Here is a 20451-nt window from a genome sequence, read left to right on the forward strand (position 1 = left end):
ATTTACACACACACGCACACACAAATCCCCCTCTCCACCGAGCCGAGCTGTAGCTGCCCTGGGACCCTTTCTCCGGGGAAAGCGGAGAGCCTGTCCCCTCCAGAAAGCCTGGGGGTGGGAAGAAGGGATGAAGCTGGTCTTCTCTCTGGCTCTTGCTCTCCAGGGTTCATCCAGACACTCGGGAGGACGATTTAATGACCCGCTCCGCCCCTGCTTCCCCCCGCCCAGGCAGCTCGGGGAGGCTCTCGGTCACACGAGTGGGGAGCGGGAGGGGAATGAGCCGCTGTAGCGGCGGCAGGGGGAGGAGGAGAGAAGGAGGGAGGGCAGGAGGGAGGGCACGAAGGAGGGAGAAAAGAAACCGGGCAGGTGACACGGCGCGGTCTTGCTCCGGCTCGGCGGGCGCGGAGCGGGCGGCAGGAGCGCGGCGGCCATGCACGTCAATGGGAAGGTGGCTCTGGTCACCGGCGGGGCGCAGGGCATCGGCCGGGCTTTCGTCCAGGCGCTGCTGGGCAAGGGCGCCAAGGTAAGCCCCGGGAAGCGCGTCCTCCCTTTCCCTCCCTTTTGCCTCCAGCAGGCACCCGTGGCCGGGGGATGGTGGCAGCCCGCCCGCCATCCAGCCACTCATTTTCCTCCCTCCCCGCTTAGGTAGCCCTGCTGGACCGCAACTCCGAGGCCGGACAGGAGAGCAAGGCGGCCCTGGACGAGCAGTTTGAAGCGCAGAGGACGCTGTTCATCCCGTGCGATGTGACGGACCAGGAGCAGCTGAAAGGTAGGAGGGAGCCCTGAGCGCTGCGCTCCCGCGCAAGGCGCAGCGAGCGAGCGGAGCGCGCCCGGGCTGCAGCGCCGGTAAGCGCTCCGCCGAGAGTTCTGCGGGACAGCCTGCTCCCGACCGCTCCTGGCACTGACTCACAAACGATTTGTTCCTGAACCTGCAGATGTGAAATATTGCTACCGGCGTTAGTACCACAATTTCACTATGTTCCTTGGCGCATCGGAAAGAAAAGCCAAAGAAAGTCATTTCCATTGAGGGTTGTGTGTGATACTTTTGCATGAAAGCCTCTGCAGAAGATAATTGCTATTTTATGAGTAATATATATAAGCTTTAAAGCTCGGACTTGTTTTTTATGAGGTTTCAGTACAGATTCCAAGCTGCATTCCCTCGTAACAGGAGTAATAAATTCCGTGCTGGGTTGCAGTGCTCTTTCCATACAGTGCACTTACTTTCTTTGTGTGTTGCCACAGCTGAAAGCAGAACTGGCAAAAAGTGGCACACTACCTTATCATGGGGTTAGCTATACGGTGATAACAGTTCGCACACATTTTGTGAATGCATGGAATAAAAGCATAAACGATTCCCTCACGAACGATTTGCATTTCTGTTTTCACTTAGTGGATAAACTGTTCCCTACTGAGTATCTGTAACATTGATGTACCTTCACAAAATTTCATAACAGGCACATCACTTCATCAAAGTTTCATTATTAAATGGTACATTCATAGGTAGTGACTCAGATTCAGATTTTGACATCTCTTGTCGGTGCCCTTTCCCCACATTCATTTCTACCATGCTAGATGTGAGCAGTTTTGGTCTATTTTCATTCATGACACTTCACTGGTCACTTTCGCAACAGTGATCATTGACCATAGCCGTTCTTCTTTCAGAAAACATTGATGCTATTCCAGAATTCAGCAGTACTGTCCACTGTTCCAAGCTAGCATGATTATTCCTAATTCTATAGCTTTACTGATTGTAAGAAAGATGCTGGACTTTAAATCTGGGATCTGCTGTAATCAGCGAAGTTTTTATCAGCTAGGTTGGTTATTGACTTTTTCTCCAAGTGGGAGGAGTAAGGAGCAAGAAAAAGCATCCTAGGGGTAGGAATAAAATGTGCTGCTGCACGGGTGTTACCTCAGTGTGCCTTGTCTCCCACAACTCCTCCTCTCTTTAGTGCCAGGCGAGGGCAGGACCAACAGGGTGTGAACCGGGAGCTGGAGTGAGTAGGACAGGTCAGCAAGGGAGTTTTTGAAGCCAAGTTAGTAGGAAAAAAGCAATCGGAGTAAAACGGGAAGTGGTTCTTGCAAAGAAAAAGAGCAAGAACAGGAGGCTGCTGCTGCTAATGCCTCTACAATCATTGCATTAGTCCTGCTGCTGGTTTCTTACCATAAATTTGCAAGCATGTCTCACAATCCTTTGGGGATTCTGAGCTGGTTTTGGTGTTGTTTTGTTTTGTTTTGTTTTTAAGTGCTTTATTTTCATATTTTTCCACTTGCAATTGTAAACTACTACTTAACAAATTTAGATTAATTTCACTTCTAGGGTTTTAAAGGTCCTATCAGATGAAACAAGTCCTGTACTTTATGTTAAAGGTCATGGGTATGAATGAAGTTCCCCTTTTTTTTAAACTTTAGCCCTTAGATAGGAAGCAAATCTCAGTACTAGAACTAGAATTTCTGAGTACATGAGGCTTATGGGCAAGAAATCATCAGCTTAATCTACTTTCAGGTCTTGCCTGTACTTTTTTCACTGGTAGTTCTTTCACCTAATCACCATGCTTACTTTTGCCTTCCAGGGACATTTAGGAAGCTCACATATAACTGGTGTTTGTGCTGACTTTGCATTGTTTTTCTTACCTTTCCTTTAAAATTGATCCTTCTCTTAATTTTTCCTTCCCCACTCAATATTTCATACAATCATCTGCTTTTATTTTTTTATGGTTCCATAAGTGCTAATTAGTGTGCAATGCAAACAGAATTATTCTACATTTGAAGAGGGAAGAATAAATCAGCTTATACTGATGTGTAGGTGACAACTTTGCTAAGAATTTACAATAAGATTCTTCTTTTTGTGGATGGGATTACTGTCAGCAGATAAATTTTTCCCAGAAATATTCCAAACACAGATATGCAAAAACATTTTGTCTTTTCTCAATATATAAATTAGAAAACTCCAATTAGTCAAGTCTGTGTAAATTTAATTTAAAAATCATTGGCAAAATTGCTATTAAAATTACTATTATTACTGTATACTATTATTAATGAAAAAGGGAATTAGCCAGTTTCCAAAATTTGGAAGCTAAGGACCCAAATTGTACTTATTTTACTCGTTGGAAATAAGTTAAGTACTCACTTCTGCTTCTAATAAAGCCAGAGGTTTTCATTTGTCCTTGCTGATGCAGAATTAGGAAGATAAGTGACTGAAGAGTTGAGAAACCAGCGAATGAATTGGCAACAAACAAAAGAAAAGAAAAAAAGAGAACAGACCAAACCAGAAAATGTATTAATATTGCTATATTCTGGTGTAGAATAAGAATATTAGAAAAATCAGTACAATAAAGGCCGTTGGACAAATAAAACCTGTCCCATCAGCTGCCCAGCTCTTGGGTTAATCACAAGATGATGACTGTGACGGACCCGAAGCATTGAGGCAGAGAAAAGGCTGGTATAGGAAAAGCTTTGTAAACCCCTGCAACTGCTGTAGAAAAGGGTAGATGTCTGAAAGCTGATGCTGTGCATCTGATTGACATGAAGAACCAAGCACCAGAGATCAGAAAAGGAAGATGCTCCTGGGATCACCTTTCAGTGAAATAATTTCATCAAGGCCTGTCAAGCATAATTTCGGTATACTTGAATACTATTGATTTCAAGTCAAACACCAAACAATGTTTATTCAAACAATATTGGGCAGGTGGTGTCTTGGTTTACACAATAGTAAATATTTCGTGACAAGGAACATTATTTGGAGGGGAAAACAAGCAAGCTATATATACATGTCAGATAATGTCCTCAGTCCTGGAACATCTTAGTCTGGAATGAACATCTGGAAGTCATCTCATCCATCTTGTCAAAGCAAAGTCAGGCTTGAGGAGTTTGCTCCTCAGTATGATATCATCATGTTTTTCTATACACATCTTTTATCTCAGTTCTAATGCTGTCACCTGGGAAAACACAATGTCATTGTGGAAGTTTCCCAGTTCTTATTTTTAAATTCTTTGGAAGACAGATCACTATTTTTATCCCCAGAAAAAATGAATATTTGAATTTGAGAAACACATTGTTAAACTTACCTGACAAGTAGGATATATAATAACTTATCCATAAATAGATACATCTAAACAAGAATCATGATTAATTATTTGTAGTTGAAATATTCGTGTCAGTTATTAATTAAATAAAAACTGTGTTCTTGGGCTAAATTTGGACTGAATGATGAAAATTTTTCTGAACACTTGAAGCTTTTCTTTTTCATTCAAAATAGACGGTGTCAAATCTTGACCTTATTAGATATATCAAACTGCTACAAATCAAGCTATTAATGTTTAATTTATATAACTGGGGTGCCAAACATTCTATCTAATACAAAATATATAAGTGCTAAGAACTTACATTAGCTCCTGTTATCAGACATTTTCAAATTGAATGAAGAGGCAGCTATATTATCTTAATCCTTCCACTTTCCCTAAATACATCTAATGTTGGTGCATGTTAGATAAAGTATTTAATTGCATGTTGCTCACTAGTGCTTAAGAAAATAATTAAGAAATTTTGGTAGACTAATAAACCATTCATTTTTATGTATGCATTGTATTTTTATATCTTAATTTCCAAAGTTTGAAGAAATGTCACTCTTGGATCTTACTATAGGTGCTTTCAAAAAAGTAATTGAACATTTTGGAAGGCTGGATATTGTGGTTAATAATGCTGGAGTGAACAATGAGAAGGACTGGGAAAGCACTATACAAACTAACTTGGTAAGCATTATCTCCTTTCACGTGTCTATATCTCAGTATTTAATGTTGGAATACAGTTAACAGCCTGTGTTAACTGTACAGATTTTGCCAGATGATAGAACATTAATTATTGGATTGGTAAGTACAGCTATTGGAACAATCACCACATAAGTAAGTGTGTGGTGGGTCCCTAAAATTGTCTGTCCAAGATACACAGCATTGTGTAGAGGTGCTCAGGTTATCTATTACAAGACAACATTTTCTTCCAAGAAAATCCAATTAATTCCCAAACAGGCATAAGAATTGACTGCCCAAGGCAGTAGAGCTGCATCTACAGTAGGCCAGTGTGTTTATATGAATGTTTTAGAACATTTTAGTTACTTGTGGGGCTCAGCTGACCTGCATTAGAGTTGACATTCAGTGATAATACAAGTAAACTTGTTCTCCACACTTTCTTCAACAACCATGCCAGCATAAAATCTGAGTTTTTAATATAGGCCACTTCCCCATCATCACTGGTAGGAGCACATTGCTTGAGAGCACTTACTCAGTAAAATACAGTGTATTCAACAAGCCTGTAAAATTAATTTTCAAACAGTTTCCACTTCTTTGATATTTTCTGGTATCTTGTCAGATGAAACTATAATATCTGTTTCTCAGCTGAAAAGTTTAATTTCGAGTACACCTCTAGGACATTTAAGCTCCAAGGAATGACTTTTCTAGCATTAATAGAATTTCTAGGTTAATGTAATGCAGCTTGTAGTCTAACAAGTCCTGATTCAATGGTGATTCAGCAAGTCACCCCATGATCATAGTTACTGCAAAGAAAGTAGAAAAAGGAAGCATTGAAGAGTAAAATGTGAAGTTTTCCCATATAAAATTTGTCATGCAACAAGAAAGCTCAGAATATGAAAATTAGATGTGTTTTTGTCAAAAATTTTAAGGACAAAGATACCCTTTGTCAAGCACTGGAACAGGCTGCCCGGGAAAGTGGCTGAGACACTATTCCTAGAGGTGTTTAAAAGGCCTCCAGATGTGATGCTTGGGGTCATGGTTTAGTGGTGGACTTGCCAGTACTGGGCTAACAGTTGGATTTGATGATTTTAAAGGTGTTTTTCAATCTAAACGATTCCATGATTCTATCTTTTTTTTTTTATTATTACAAATAATTGAGCAGAAGAAGACCATAAGTGGTCTCCAGTAGCAGAAAATCTGAAATCCAAGTCTTAGAAATCTACATGCATATCAAGTTAGTCTCCTAATTTTTTTTAAGGGAATATTATATCGTTTATACATTATTGTATATGTAAGTTCACCATAAATGACCTAATAAATTGTTGAATGTTGAAAAATTTCATAAATACATGGTGGTGACTGGAAGATTATCTAAATGATCAAACAGAGTAGAAGTACAGTTATGTGGATTAAATCAAAGCCACTCTAAGATCCAAATAACTCCACTCACCTATTGATTTGATTGTTCTTTCCCTGTCTAACTGAGTCAACTAACTAGCTTATCTCCATAAGCATTTCTAACTAGTTACTGTAATTTCTGTAAAACAAGATACAACACTTTGTACTTTTTGCTTTTTTAATTAAAACAACAGAACAAATATAATAGCTGACGCATATAACATCTGTGTGTTGGTTTTATAAAATATTTTTCTATTTCTTGTAGAAAGGAGCAAAATACATATGAAAATACATATGAAATACATATTTAGGATAGTGTAAGCATTCTTTTTTTTATTCCTAAGAATAGAAATAGCTGCTATAGCCACACAGTGTGATACACATTATGCACATATTTTTTTATTTTAAAACAGGAAAAAATTGTCTACATGTCAGTCATTGTCTTAGTGATATCATTTATATATTGATATAAGAAATATTCCCTGCCCCAGTTTAAAGTACAAAGTACAAAAGTAGAGCAGTACAGAGCAAGACAAATCAGAGCAAACACATCTGGGGTGTGTTCTTTATGGCTAAAACAGTTCACAGAACCGGTTGGTCTTCAGGAACGTTTTTAAAGGAGTGTAAGGAAGTTGTCTGATTGTACTCCTTGAGAAAGCATGAAGAAGGTTGAAAAAGTGGGACTTAATTTGGAAGGAAAACGGAGTTAAACACAATTCCTACTGGTTTCCATTACAGTTTCCTGAGAGCAAGGAAAGACAACTTGATAAAGCCAGGAAGGGGGTATAGGAAGGACTACTGACTGCTAAAATGAAAAAATATAATTTCTATCATTTGTATCATTCTAAAGCATTGCAGTGCTTTCCACCATTTCACTACATTTTGTTCCAAACATCCATCTTTTCATTACTTTTTTAATGCATCTCATTTTTTCTTACTTAAGTATTCCATCTATGCCATCTATTTCTCACTCAAAACTCCAAATCTCATGATGTTTACTTGATTGATATCAGCTTGATCATCAGCAGCTTCAATTAGTGATACTCATACAAGGGTACACTCTTGTTATTATGGCACATAAAAAAATGAACTTGGTAACCATATAACAATTCCATTTCAAAGAGATACTACCAGTGTAGTTTCAGCAGTCTGTCACACACACATATTTGTGCACAGAATAGCACAAGGGTGTGTGACACATAAATTCTTATTAAGGGTCCTACCTACAGTCTTCCAGCATGACAGTCTTTATTGCATTCATAAAAACTTTTGCCTAAGGGACCCAGAAGTTTTATAATCCGAATTTTTCTATTCTTCAAATCCCTGAAGCAAGAAAAGGGCCCACATCTTTACAAGCCTTGAACATGTATGTTATTTGAAAACAGTTGGGTGTTCTAAGAAGTTTCAATAATCTCATCTTGTGTTGATGTTGCTTTCTGGAACCACTGTAATTAGAGTGGCCACTATAATTACATCATCTTTTTCATTTCAAATGCACTTAGCACATTTTATACTAAGGAAAATCCAAATTATATGCAGGGCCTCTTTTTATGTTTGTGTCAGAGGTTTCTGAACACTGACATAGGTTGCAGTATACAGTTAAATGTAGAAGTATTGGTATCACCTCTGCTTACAAATATTACCTGAATCAAAAGTTTAGAAGTACTTTATGCGGCATTTTGACTACTTTGTTGTTTTATTATGACAAAAAATTAATTGTGTGTATATATTTAAACCAATTCTCCAAATGAAATTATGAAAAAAATTGAAAGAAAAATCACAATTATCTTCTGTTGATGTGATAATTTTACAGTTTTTAACATCTTCTGGCAAAACTTTAAATTCAGGCCAGAGCCTGGGCACATCAAAACACTCCAGTCATATGACATTCAATTATTTATTTAAGTCTTGCCAGGAAGTAAGTAGAATTCAAATGCACACATAAAGTTTTTTCAGGTGCATGACAGTCTTACTCTTCATTACTAGCAAAATGTAGAAATATGCAACAATTCCAAGTTTTTACATTTTTCATGAGTTCGCACAATTTATTTCCACAAGTGACAGAACTAACAAATTTCCATGAATTTAGAAAAGTCCTTTGCTAAAATGAAGCCTACCAACATGGTTTCTCCCTGCAAAATACTTAGATTGGAACTACAGAGAAGATAATGCACCAGTGTATACTTATGTGTGACTCCTTTCAGTATAGCTTATGGTGAAATACATGTTCCAGCAACTAGCAAAACTTGCAAAACCAATATTTGCTTATCAGTAAGGATCTTCTTATCAGAAGGCCAATTAATGTTTCAGCAGAAACCAGAAGGGTAGCTAAGCAAACATCAGAAGTGATTAATTGAATTTGTTTTTGTGACAAAGACTTCATAATCATCACTGTGATGAACAAGGTTGTTCCACTGTGCAAGCCATACAAGGGAGTATGCTGCAACCTTCTTCTGGTCCATACACCTTGCTGGCTTTTCCCAGCCTACCAGGAGAAATGAGAAGGACAGAACTTTCATCCCAGAGTAATGTAACCTGGACACATAGCTGGATTCAGCAGCTGGACGTAACCTCTATGTCCCACAACAGGGACAAAGGCAAGCATCATTTCTCAGTGCCAGCAACAGAGAAACAAACCAAAGCAAATAGTGCTACTGTAGTAGAAGAAATTACATAGGTGACTGGTTTATTGACAAGCAGTGGCTATCTCAATGGCCTACTTGCCTATTCTTCAGAATAATTTGATGTCAGAGGACTAAGTGTCTAGGGACAGATGTGGCCAAAAAATGAGAAGTGGCACTTACCTTGAAATTAGAAGCACAAGGATCCATCCTCGAAGTACATAAAGAAGCCTCTAGGTATAATTTTTTTTTCTGTTTATACTGTACTAGGAAGGACACAATAACTTACCTTAATAGCACAGTAAGTCAATGAATTTTTTAGCTTTACTTCAACCAATGTTGAAGTATAATGAAAAGCAAAGGTTTTGAACTAAGAACATAAGACCAGCTATCAAAACGGAGTAATATTCCTATGTCCTACAGGAATGTGGAGGTGTATTGAAGGGAGGGAGGGAAATAAATAAATCTTCACCATAAAAAACTGAAGCATAGTTCCCACCTTGTAAAAAACCTATTGACTTGTAGCAAATTATCAAATTCTGTTATATATTCGTTTCTCCTTTTTGCCTCTTCCACTAAAGACTTCTTGTTTTCCACAGTTTGAGTTTGGAAATACATACTCAAGAGCTTGCAATTTCATTTCGTATAGCAATCAAACTAACCTATACCTAGGAATGCTAAGGAACTTGCATGCTTGCTCCAACTTGTCTACATCCTAGAAAATCTACATTGAAAAGAAATTAGTCCCATCTTCCTGTCCAACAGCAAAATGCTAAAACTTTCCATGGATATCACAAGCAGCACTTTTAGTTTCAGAATTTTGTCTTACACAGTTCACAAAGTACTTTTAAATGTTTCCTTATAGATAGTCATTGATTTGCAACATCACTGTATGAAAGGCAAATTATCTTGGGCCAAATTCCAGCTTTGTGCTTAATGGAACCACAAGTCAGTGGCTCTTCTATTTTTGTTCAGTACCCCTAGTACTGAACTATCTTATTTCAGGAACCTACATAAAATATTAGGATTGATTACTATTTTGTTTTCTCAAAGGAATTCATATTACCATATCACTTCAATATCAATATAGTGCTTATCTTCAGCATTGAAGATGTATTTTCTGATGATGTATTTTCTCAGCATGAATTACAAGATGTATCAGACAAGAGGTGGCAAGCAAAACCTTATTTTGTTATTACACCTTATCTTAAATGTGAGAAACTGTCAGTTGGAACAGCTGCCCTGAAACACTGGAAAGAAATGCACCATGTACTGGAAAGAAATGCACCATGTACTGTTATTTCCAAAGCAATTGTCACTCGAAAATAATGATGATTAATGATGTCCTGAGCACCATCAACAAAAAACTGTTTTTTTTTAATAGGTAAATCTAAAATGAAGCACAAAGTATGAAAACTGACAGATATAATGTTGGAATACAAGAACATACACATTTGCTGACACTGGTTCCTAAAGGTAGAAAAGTTAATTAGTGCTCTACTGAAGACTGAGCCTAATTAGAATCAGAGTTTCAACATATGATATCTTTTAGAATGATAAAAATAAAGCTATACTGCCAAAGGACACATTGAAATGTGAAGAATCAAAGATTTTGTAAGTTTCATTTCTGATTTTGACACTGGCAACTAAATTGCCATTTAAGAAACCATTAAATGAGTTACTGATTACTGATATGTTATTCTCAAAAGTAACTGCAAATATTTTGAGTATTTGCACAATTATTTTGCAATGTTTACCATGCTGTCAGATACCATATTGGATTTATTACTGCATGATACTTCAGCATGTCTGATCTCCTCTAATTTAAATCTGTAATTTATGTTAATTAATGCTAGGAGATATTCCCACACTCACCACTCTAACTTTATTTGAAAGAATCCTAAGTTTTATGCTGGCAGTTGAAGAGTAAAATTATCTCCCTTGAGAGCACACTCAGATGCACCTTAATGGCCCATCTTCATTATGTGCTGTGGTAAAACACTGTATTTTGGTAACAAAATAAACAGCATTGTTACTGAGATATCATATGTTTTTCAACATCTAGAAGAACAGTAATTTAGATTATTTTCTGTCTTCAAGAATACTAATTTTCCATAGCTAGGATTAAAAAAAAACCACCAAACCAACCAAACAAACAAAGAAAACAAAACCAAAAACAAACAAAAAAAGTCAGCCATACCAATTTTTTATTTACCTACATTTAGTTACAAAGCTGACTACTTCGATACTCCTTGTTCATGACATATTTATAAACAACATCCCTTGAGCTAAATGCAGTTGTAAACAAAGGAATCACAAAAAGTTCACCTCTAAAACTGTTTATTGTAGTCTCCCAGCATATTTTCATCTTAAGCTGAGCCAGACAATTTTTTTTTATTAGGTAATTTTAAATTTAAGTTTCCCAGAAGTTTTATTTAATAGATACTCTATGAATTTTTGTTGATTAAGAACATGGGATTAAATTATTAGTCTTAAAAGTAAAATTGAGGAACTGCACAATTTGAAAATTTAGTTCCTTTCATTTAATTGAAAGGAAATTACAGACATTTTCATCATAATCTACAACTGAGGAACTGGGTTCAGAAAGCACATAAATTTGAGAGGATTGGAGAGAGGTGGATTCTGGTGAGGGAATGGGAAATCCAGTGCACGATGCTTTAAATTATAAGTGCTGTCTGCTGAAAGTGCAGACAGGTTCTTCTCACCCTGGGTATGTGGTTCAGGGTTTGCTTGAGGAATTATTTATTTGTTTTTTATCAGCCCTATCATCATAAATAGCCATTTCACCCAAGATCAGCCCCACTCAGTGAGGTTTTGGCAAGGCTCACAGGTAAGGTTACAAGGCTATAGCAGGTGTAAAGGGCAAAGTCCAAACGGAAGTCTGCATTTATCTTGAAGACCATCTCTCACAATACTTTTATGTAAAGGAGAACATGTCTTCAGCACTTGAAGAAATATTAAGTTAATGGATTCCAGAGGGAGAAAAAGAACAATGCAGTAATTTTGATCGGACATCCAAGCTACCACTGTTTTCTTGGTTTATAATTGTGGTTTGGCCACGGACTCATCTAGCTCTATTATCTCTGAATTAGGAGGAATAGAAATGCCTTCAAGGAGCCCCAAGCTACTTCCTTCTTCAACGGATTTTTTTTCTCTCATCATCCTAAGTGGAATTCTCTTTTTCTGCTCAGCAGGCTGAGCCACTGCTCCAGGGCATGACAGGACCTGCACCTGCTCTCCAAAGACAGCATTAACCCCTTTCTTTCTAAAATATCTTCTGTACAGCCTATTATACATATAGGTATATTGAAAAACATATTCCATGCTTAAGTCCAAATCTGACTTTAATTAGGTGCCAGTAAATTTATGTTCAGAATAAATATACTTTATAACAACACAACCGGGCATTAACAGTCTTGGTTTTAAGAAATCAAACTTACATGTGAAAAACAACATTAAATAGCAATAGATTAACCTTTATAATGGCTCTGCTGCTTTCCAGGACATGCAAGAGAAATCTGATTTGGTTTGGTGTGTGTCAGGCAACTGAAGACATTTCTTTTGAAAGTTTCTGTTAAAGCATTTAATCAACAGCATCTTTTTTTAATTAATCAAAATATTTTTTTTAAATATGTTACTTTAAACAAGACCTTTCAAGAAGGAAAAAGGAATCTATTTATGGGAATTTTTTCTTTAAGAAAAATTTAAAATATTATTTCAGGATTTTGAAATATTCATATTTTGTGAAGTTTTACACTATTCCAGGAAACAGATATTATGGAAATATATTATTATAAAAATATCTCATTAAGTGCTGAAACCATAGAAAATGAGAAAAGATAATTCATTATCGAGATTTCAAAGCAAACTTGGTAATGAGGTCTAGGTTGCTTTGTCTCTGTCAAAGGGCAGCCTCATGTTACTTGAAAAATGAACCAGTGATATTAATAAAGTAGAACATGCATTCTTCCAAATCTGATTTCTATTAAAACCAAAAACCATGAAGGATAACTGAAATTGACTTAGAAGTACTACTTTATATTTTATAACATACATGTCTAAAAATATCATCTAATGAAAATATAATACCCATCTCAAGATTATTCCAACTTTGCTTTGAGAATTTAGATAGTGGCAGAAAAGTTGTTCACATTCTGATTTTAAAAGCGTTTCTTTTTTTCCCCCCGGTTTCTCTAATCTCTATCCATTATTTTTAGGCAAATACAGATTTTTCAGTGTTTTTTTTATATGGGTAATTTCTATCTCCATTCTGCAGACCTTCTCTGGTCAAAAATAGTGAAATAATCATACATGTCTCATATTTTGGACATCCTAGTATATTTGGGTCAATAAATAGCACTAAACAGTCATAATGTACAAACAAAGTTCTCATTTAAAAGCTGAAATAATACTTCCAAAAGACTAAAAGTGTGTCTCAATGCATTTGTCCATCCTAAGCAGAAATTGTAAAGCAGATATTAAACAATTACAGAGAGATGTAAAACAAATTGGTAAATACTTATGGAATTCATCACTAATGCAGCAATACTGGAGCATTTTTCTAAAGTTATTCTCTTCCACCAGTGCAGCCTGCCTGCTGCCCTTTTCTTACCATTCATTTCACTCTCAGGTAAAGTGACTTTCTGGGAGAAGATCTCATGATTCACCCCGGAGAATGTTAACCCAAGGCTTGGTGTGTCTTTGAACATCTCAGTTTAAAAGTCTGAAGTTCAGTGAGAGGAATCTCAGCAGAATTTCTGACTGCAGTAGGGTTCAAAAAAAGATTTTAAGGAATCATATGATACCGATCTCAGAAATTTTTTTCTCTCAAAGTTCTGTCTTTGAAAAAACAACAAAAAAAAAGATTTGTAAAAATCACAGCTAATATTACACTAACAACATCTCACATCTCTTAGAATGCTTTTTTTACCTTCTCTGTATTTGCCTGTGTGGACTAACTTTCAGCTGAGAGGAATGGTAAAACTTGTGTAACTTTAGTCAGAAAATAATATGCATTTTTAAATATCCTGGGACCAGAAATATATCATGGTACTTAATCCTAAAAAAGTGTGAATTTCTTTTGACTTGAGCCTTTTTAAGTACTAATGTTATCTTCAGACACAGTCAGTACATTTTTTATAATATAGAACAGATTATCTCAACAAAAATTATGGGATTTCGATCAGTTCATCTGCCACTTATATTTTTAGATAAGTTGTGTGTTTCATCTATTTACTTACTCTTTATTTCATTTCCTTCACAGCTCTTATTTCATATTTCAATATTTTAGTTTGTTCATTTGTATCTTATTAAGAGAAATAAGTAAACTGGTATTACTTCTATCTATTTCAATTGTGATTCTGAAGTTATTGAGTTGCAATACTGTGGAGTGGCTCTGCTTAAAAACTTCAAATTATAAATAAGATCACTGGTAAAGCAATATAGGTTCTAAGCACCACAATATAAGCAAGTTTCAGTTTGTAGAAGTACAATAAATATTTTTTTTAAATAACATCAATAATTCAGTAAAATATTTTGAATCGTTTCAAATAATCTTTGAGCATCTTCAATAATTCCTTCCTCTCTATACCAGACATCTGTGATTAGAGGAACCTACCTTGGCCTAGAATACATGAGAAAAGGAAACGGAGGCGATGGAGGAGTAATCATTAATATGTCGTCCTTGGCAGGTGAGAAAATTTTCTTCATAAACAATTTATGCTGGGTTTCTTCTTAAGTGAATAAATCATACTGATAAGTCTTATTTTTTCTTCTCTTTATGGCCCTTCCCAGTTTAGAAATATTTTGAACTAGTTTTCATCATAGCAACAGAAGAAATATCAAACAACCACAAATTTAATTTGCTTTTTTAAACACAATTCAATAGAAAAAAACCCAGTAATTTTCCTAACCTATCAGTCCTGTGTGTAAAATCTTGAGCCTGATGTAAATTCCTCCATTCAACTCCAGAGGAAAACAAATGTATGAATATCTAAGACTAGATTATACCTACTTTATTAACAAAGATTGTCACACACCCACTCTGTGTTCCAAGTCCTTTCAGATGTGATCTACCCGTACTTGAGAAGTCATAAAATTAACAGTCATATTTCACCAAGCTTAAGCAAGCACTTTCTTTGCTCACTTCTTATCTATGCTATAACTGTATTTCACTTTATCAGTATAAAAATAGAATTCTATGGATCCTACATCAGTTGTGAGAAATGCTGCCCTGCTGTGAGGCAGAATTCTGCACCATTTCCTGTAGGTATACTCAATGTTTCAGTGACTGGGCTCCCAGCAAAAAAGCACAGCTGAGGGGGAAGCTGTACACGGAGAATGAAGTCACCTGACAACCTTCCTCAAAAATACTGGGAGGAAGTACTTGCATTCTCTCTTTTTTCTTTGGGGAAGTTTCTCTCTCTTTCTACTGTCAGACTGTCTGTGAAAAATAATAAATATGCTACCCAACACTCGGATTGTCAGAGGGGCTTTTTTTGTATCTGTGCAGATTACCAAATTCTAGTCATTTAATTCCAGGATATTCCTACATGTTTTAACAATGAAAAGCCAGTTAAGATAGCACTGGTTATAATTACCTGACTGTGCATAGGTGTGGATGTTCTGAGTACTTTTAAGTTCTCCTATAAACCTTAGCTTTTGTAATAAAAAGTCCAGTTCCCCCTACTGGCATAATGCATATGGATCTTGAGGATCTGACTTAATACATGCACTTATGTCAAAAGGGTGTGGGGATCTTATCAAAAGACTCCATGCAGCCTTGAGTCAGCATTTATCACACTGCCTAACACATTGCCTGCTGACACCAGTAAGTTTCTCTATAGGCTGAAATGGACATTGTATTGGGTCCAAATTAACCTGAAGGAAATTGCTGTTTCTGTGCAAGAGGTCATCAACACAAGTAAAAGATTAAACATTTTCACAGAAACACAGATGCCCAAGGCAGTGCTTAAGAAAGGGTAGGGGTAGCAAGAGGTTTGATCCCTTTTCTGACTGGTATCAAATAAACACAAAATGATTTTGGTTTTGAGACCTAGAAGCTTGGCTGTTCTGTTTGTTAAGACAAACAACAGTTTCTTTGCTTTGTTTGGTTTTACATAGCTTGTGTTTAACAATTGTTTCCAAGGTCATAAGGAAAAACACACTCTAAAAGCTAACTATTTTTTATTGCTTATTTATTTACTACTTTTGTAAATTTGTGCTTTATGATTATAATTCTCCTTTCCAGTCTGAAGGCCTAAGTCCTGCAGTTTATTCTATATATGAAAGACAAACTTCCACTGGCTTGCTTCACATCTCCTTCCTCACTTCTCCTAAGTGTTTTCTTAGAGCTAGCTTCTGTTGATCATTAAACATTGGAGTGGTTTTGATCTCCACTGTCCAAGTTCTCTGTAAGACAGACAGCAAATCTTCCTATGTCTTTCTGAGCAACAAAAAGAATTGTACATAGTTCTTATGTGAAATTTGATAATATTTCCTTTGTACATCAATTAACTACCAGTGTATCACCATGGGAATTTTGCCAATGATTTGGACTAGAGACAGAATCAAGCCTTACAGTATTATATTTCCAAACACCCATGGATCTACCGAAATTATTTCTATGAAGTGGATGCTTAAAAGTGTTAATTCAGCTGGATCAGAGCCAGAGCCTGTCTATCTAGTAGTGAGTCTTCCTTTCTTTAGTCTTGACCCTGAACAGGACTTAAAAGAGAGAGAGAAATATGTGAGCACATGCAGCAAGCACTCAACTATGTCTCAGAGCTACAAAATTTAATTTTATTTGATTTGTGCATTCATATCAAGAATCAATTCTGCTAAACTGAGATAATGAGAAATGTGTTTTATTTCAAATTTGGCTCTATAAAAAACAATTTTAATGATTGCAGTGAACATAAATATTTCCATTTGCATTGGAATAGACTTAATTTTCAAATTCAAGTAATAAAATGTTCTAAATTTTTTTCTGTAGTAAGCTACACATCGTACCTTTAATTACATTTAATGGAATAGTTGCAACAGAGAAAGCATAAAGAACTAAAATTAAATCAAAAGGCTGTTTAAATTCTTAAACTTCACGTGATCTTTTACCTTGTGGTGGCTGGTACCTGTACCCTTTTTGCAAAAGGTAAAAGGGCAAAAGAAATTCAAGTATAGTCACACTTTTGTTTTGATGGCTTTTGTATTTTAAAGAAGGTTTTCTGTGAAACTGAATTTGTCTGCATTTTAGCAGACAAAAAAAGGTTAAAGTATTCACAGAGGGCTTAAAAAACATTAGAATTTGTTAGCATAGTATCATGCTACTTTTCTGAGAGGCTCTTCAGTGTGTCTGGGTACCTTTCTGCTGTTCAATGATTCTGGATACCTTTCTCCTGCACAGCCGTTTCAGTGGTTTGATTGCACTCAACTTCAGGCATTGAGATCCTGCAGACACCTGGTTTGTCTTCCCTTTATTGAAAGCTTCAGCCACAAAAAAATACTTAAAGTACCTGTCACATCAAACAAGCTTTTTTAGACCAGATCCTATATGTGTTACAGGAACAAAACTGAACATATGGTTGCATCACCAAGCAAGGACTCTCAGAGTGATACAGAGGAGCAGAAGTGTCAATAGCTGCACAACTGGGGCCTTGAGTTCAGCATCATGGCAGAGCTTCTGGTCCCTCCCCTTTATGAAAAGAAAAATGCTCTGCAGAATCTGCCAGAATGAGATTTTAAAAAGTTAGAAGCTATTCCCTTCAGACTTCAGTTCACTATAAAAAAAAATCATAGAAATGGCACAGCTTAGAATTTTTACTAGGATTTCTGTTTCACCTTTGTTTTGGCATTCAGGAAGACTACAGTGGTATCATGGGGGTATGCAGAGAGAAAATCAGAAAGGCCAAAGCTCATCTTGAAACTAAAAAAGCTAATAAATCATATTCAAAGAAAGGAACTTATTCAAATCTCTGAGGGCAACAGTGGGAGAGCATAACTAGGGAAAAATGCTTAATTCTGTTTCCCTCCAAGTTATTTGTTCCATCAAAGTGGAATGAAAAGAAATACTGGTTTCAGCAAAGCCTACGAATACAATTCGAACTTGTTGATGGAATTCTCTACCTCCAGTACTAATTTCTCAAGGTGTGGTTATTGAAGCTATTGACCATGATAAATAAGGAGCTGTGGTGAGACACCTGACACCATGTCTTCAATGGTGGAGAGATTTTGTCACCAACAAGGAGAGTAGAGTATAAGCAAGGGCAAGAATTGTCTCTCTCAGCCTGCCAGGAAACAGAGCAGTTAACACTGGAGCACAGGATTATTGTTGGTCTGCTTGAACTGCTTTTGGTAAACCAAAGAGCATCTTGAGTCATCACAAAGTCATTTGCAATTCACCATGCAGCAACATCTAGAGAGAGAAAAGTGTAGCCATAGCAGCTCCCTGCCCCTGTCTAAGGAACATTAAAACACAAATATATCACTTTCCAGAAGTGATACTGACCCATCACCATCCATTTGAATGCCCTCCTCTTCTCCCCACCATTATTTTGTGCATAATGGTCTCTAGTCTGTTTTACTGTCGTTCTGCTTTGCAGAAGATAATTAAATATTCACGGCAGCAGCAAATAGAATCCAGATTTTCTGACAAATGAATGCCCTAACTTATATGTTAGGAACTAATTTCTGCTCACTGGTTGAATAAATAAGTGGGCAGAGCAGACTCAATATGACACAGTGGTTCATCATAAAATACCAGCTAGGAGAGTCTCTGGGACACACCACTAACAGGGGCCCAGCTCTTCCTAAGGCAGGGAAGTGGCTCAGGGCTGGAAAGCCCACACGGTGGTTCTGAGGATTGAACTCAGGAGCAAAAGTGGGATAGGACTAGTACTGTTTTATGTGAGGAATGCTAGGACTAGTCTTAGATGCTTAATCCAAAGGTGAGATGATTTTTTTCTTCATTCTCCACTTCAGCAAAGATAATAATAATTTCAATTAGGAAAGAACACTGGTTTTCAAAAAAAAAAAGTGATTTGTTCCTCTCGTCCTGCCTAGTTATTCCTGCTGTCTTTGGCATTTAAGTAAGTCTTTGAACCTTATTCCACTTCATTATTGTGAGCTGTGCCCTTCCTTTGTTTATTTCTTGACTTTGTTTCTCCTCCCTCTCAAGTAAAAGGTAATTTTTCTTACTGTGGTTAAAAAATAAAAGTAAAATTACTTCTAAATTCTTCTTCAGTGTTTCCCAGTAGACGTTGTCTGTTTTATTTCTGTTAGCTGCAGCCTGATTAGAATTTCCTTTATTTAAAGCATGTAAAAGTACTTGAGAGTTTGGGATTTTTTTAAATAGTACTGTATTATTTCTAATGTGCCAGTATTTTATTTTTCCAATAATTTGAAGAATGGTGATCATCAAAAGTCAACAAACAGAGGAATATTAAGCATTTGTTGTGATCACAACCCCCAAGGGACAGTACAAAAGCCATTTCATAAGCTTAGTTCTAAAGCAGAAGCATAACACATTAATTCAAGTTAAGCAAATAAAAAAAGAACAACCAGGCAATAGGTTAAGCTCTTTATGTCCCAGTAATGAACAGTGCTGCTATCATAGGATCATCAAGGTAGCATTTAAATCAAGATAAAACCTTGAGGCTGTCAGGTTGGTAGTTAGAGCTTTCTGCTGTCTTAGAAAGTTCTTTCCTTCATACAAAATAGATTCCACAGCAAAGAGCCCAGGCAAGTCTGGCATATATAATTTTTCTGGCAAATCCATACTTAGAGCTAGATAGTGAATTCTTCATCTCCACTGAGTTAAGTCATACCCCTTCTTGAATGTATCACCTTAAGATCTGAAGTGTGAAAGATAAAAAAAATATGAGTTATTAATTGGGATTACTTCCATTAGAATCAAACTTAAGGCATTAAAATTGCTATCCAGTGTTACAATAACACATTCAGGAAAGCATTTTATCCTCTAGCTTTCAGGCAGGCTGAATGAAGTTTGCTATTCATAAGGGCCTAATTTTCAGGTGGATCTACATCATCTAATGGGTCCAGTTCAGATTTCATTGTATAGTAGAAATTTTTGGCATAACTGGCAGAAATTAATATGCACTCCTGGTCTGTAATTTCTTTTTGACTAGCTCTTGGACATCAACTCACTCTTACCAGAATTAACTTCATCATTTTCTTCCAAAACCTCTCTTCTTTCTCTCTTCTTTCTCTACTATAAATAAACATTTTGTGCTCTCCCATTTAGATCATAAAGGTTCACAGTGCTAGCAGAAAAAATTTATTTCGCTTCTCCTATTCCCACATTTCCTCCCTGAACACACTGTAAATGATTTCAGATGTACAGTTCACACATTATATATCAAAGCCTATTTAAAATACTTTGCTCTTCAACATCTTTTAAATATTTTACTTATTTATAGAAGATGCCTCAGAAATCTCATTCTTGAGTTTTTTCTTCCAGATTGTGTCCTCTATTTTAATTCACACTTGATATGTACAACTTTTCCTTTTAAAAGTTGTGCTTTTATATTACTCTTATTTTGCCTGCACATTTTTATCCATGTCATTTTTTCCTAGCCTATCCCAGATTAGAAAATATAACTTACAAATGTCTACTAACTCATTTTCTTGCGTCTCTGTCACAAATTTTTTTATAC

At 36.4% G+C, this 20451-nt stretch overlaps 1 protein-coding gene and 1 long non-coding RNA gene across 2 annotated transcripts in view; one reads left to right on the top strand and one right to left on the bottom strand.

The window, feature by feature from the left end:
• HPGD (15-hydroxyprostaglandin dehydrogenase) overlaps positions 1 to 20451 on the top strand; it is a 24784-nt gene continuing 4333 nt past the window's right edge. Inside the window, exons 1-4 of the mRNA XM_014883984.2 lie at positions 1 to 523; positions 646 to 769; positions 4642 to 4748; positions 14376 to 14472. Of these exons, the coding sequence (XP_014739470.1) occupies positions 431 to 523; positions 646 to 769; positions 4642 to 4748; positions 14376 to 14472 (421 nt within the window). The 5' untranslated portion in view covers positions 1 to 430. The remainder of the gene's footprint in view (positions 524 to 645; positions 770 to 4641; positions 4749 to 14375; positions 14473 to 20451) is intronic.
• Positions 19114 to 20451, bottom strand: part of LOC148223941 (uncharacterized) — a 23721-nt gene continuing 22383 nt past the window's right edge. The window contains exon 8 of the long non-coding RNA XR_015803157.1: positions 19114 to 19629. This is a non-coding gene — a long non-coding RNA (uncharacterized LOC148223941). The remainder of the gene's footprint in view (positions 19630 to 20451) is intronic.

Source organism: Sturnus vulgaris, chromosome 4 (assembly GCF_052056855.1).
Source record: "Sturnus vulgaris isolate bStuVul1 chromosome 4, bStuVul1.hap1, whole genome shotgun sequence".
Lineage (NCBI taxonomy): Eukaryota > Metazoa > Chordata > Aves > Passeriformes > Sturnidae > Sturnus > Sturnus vulgaris.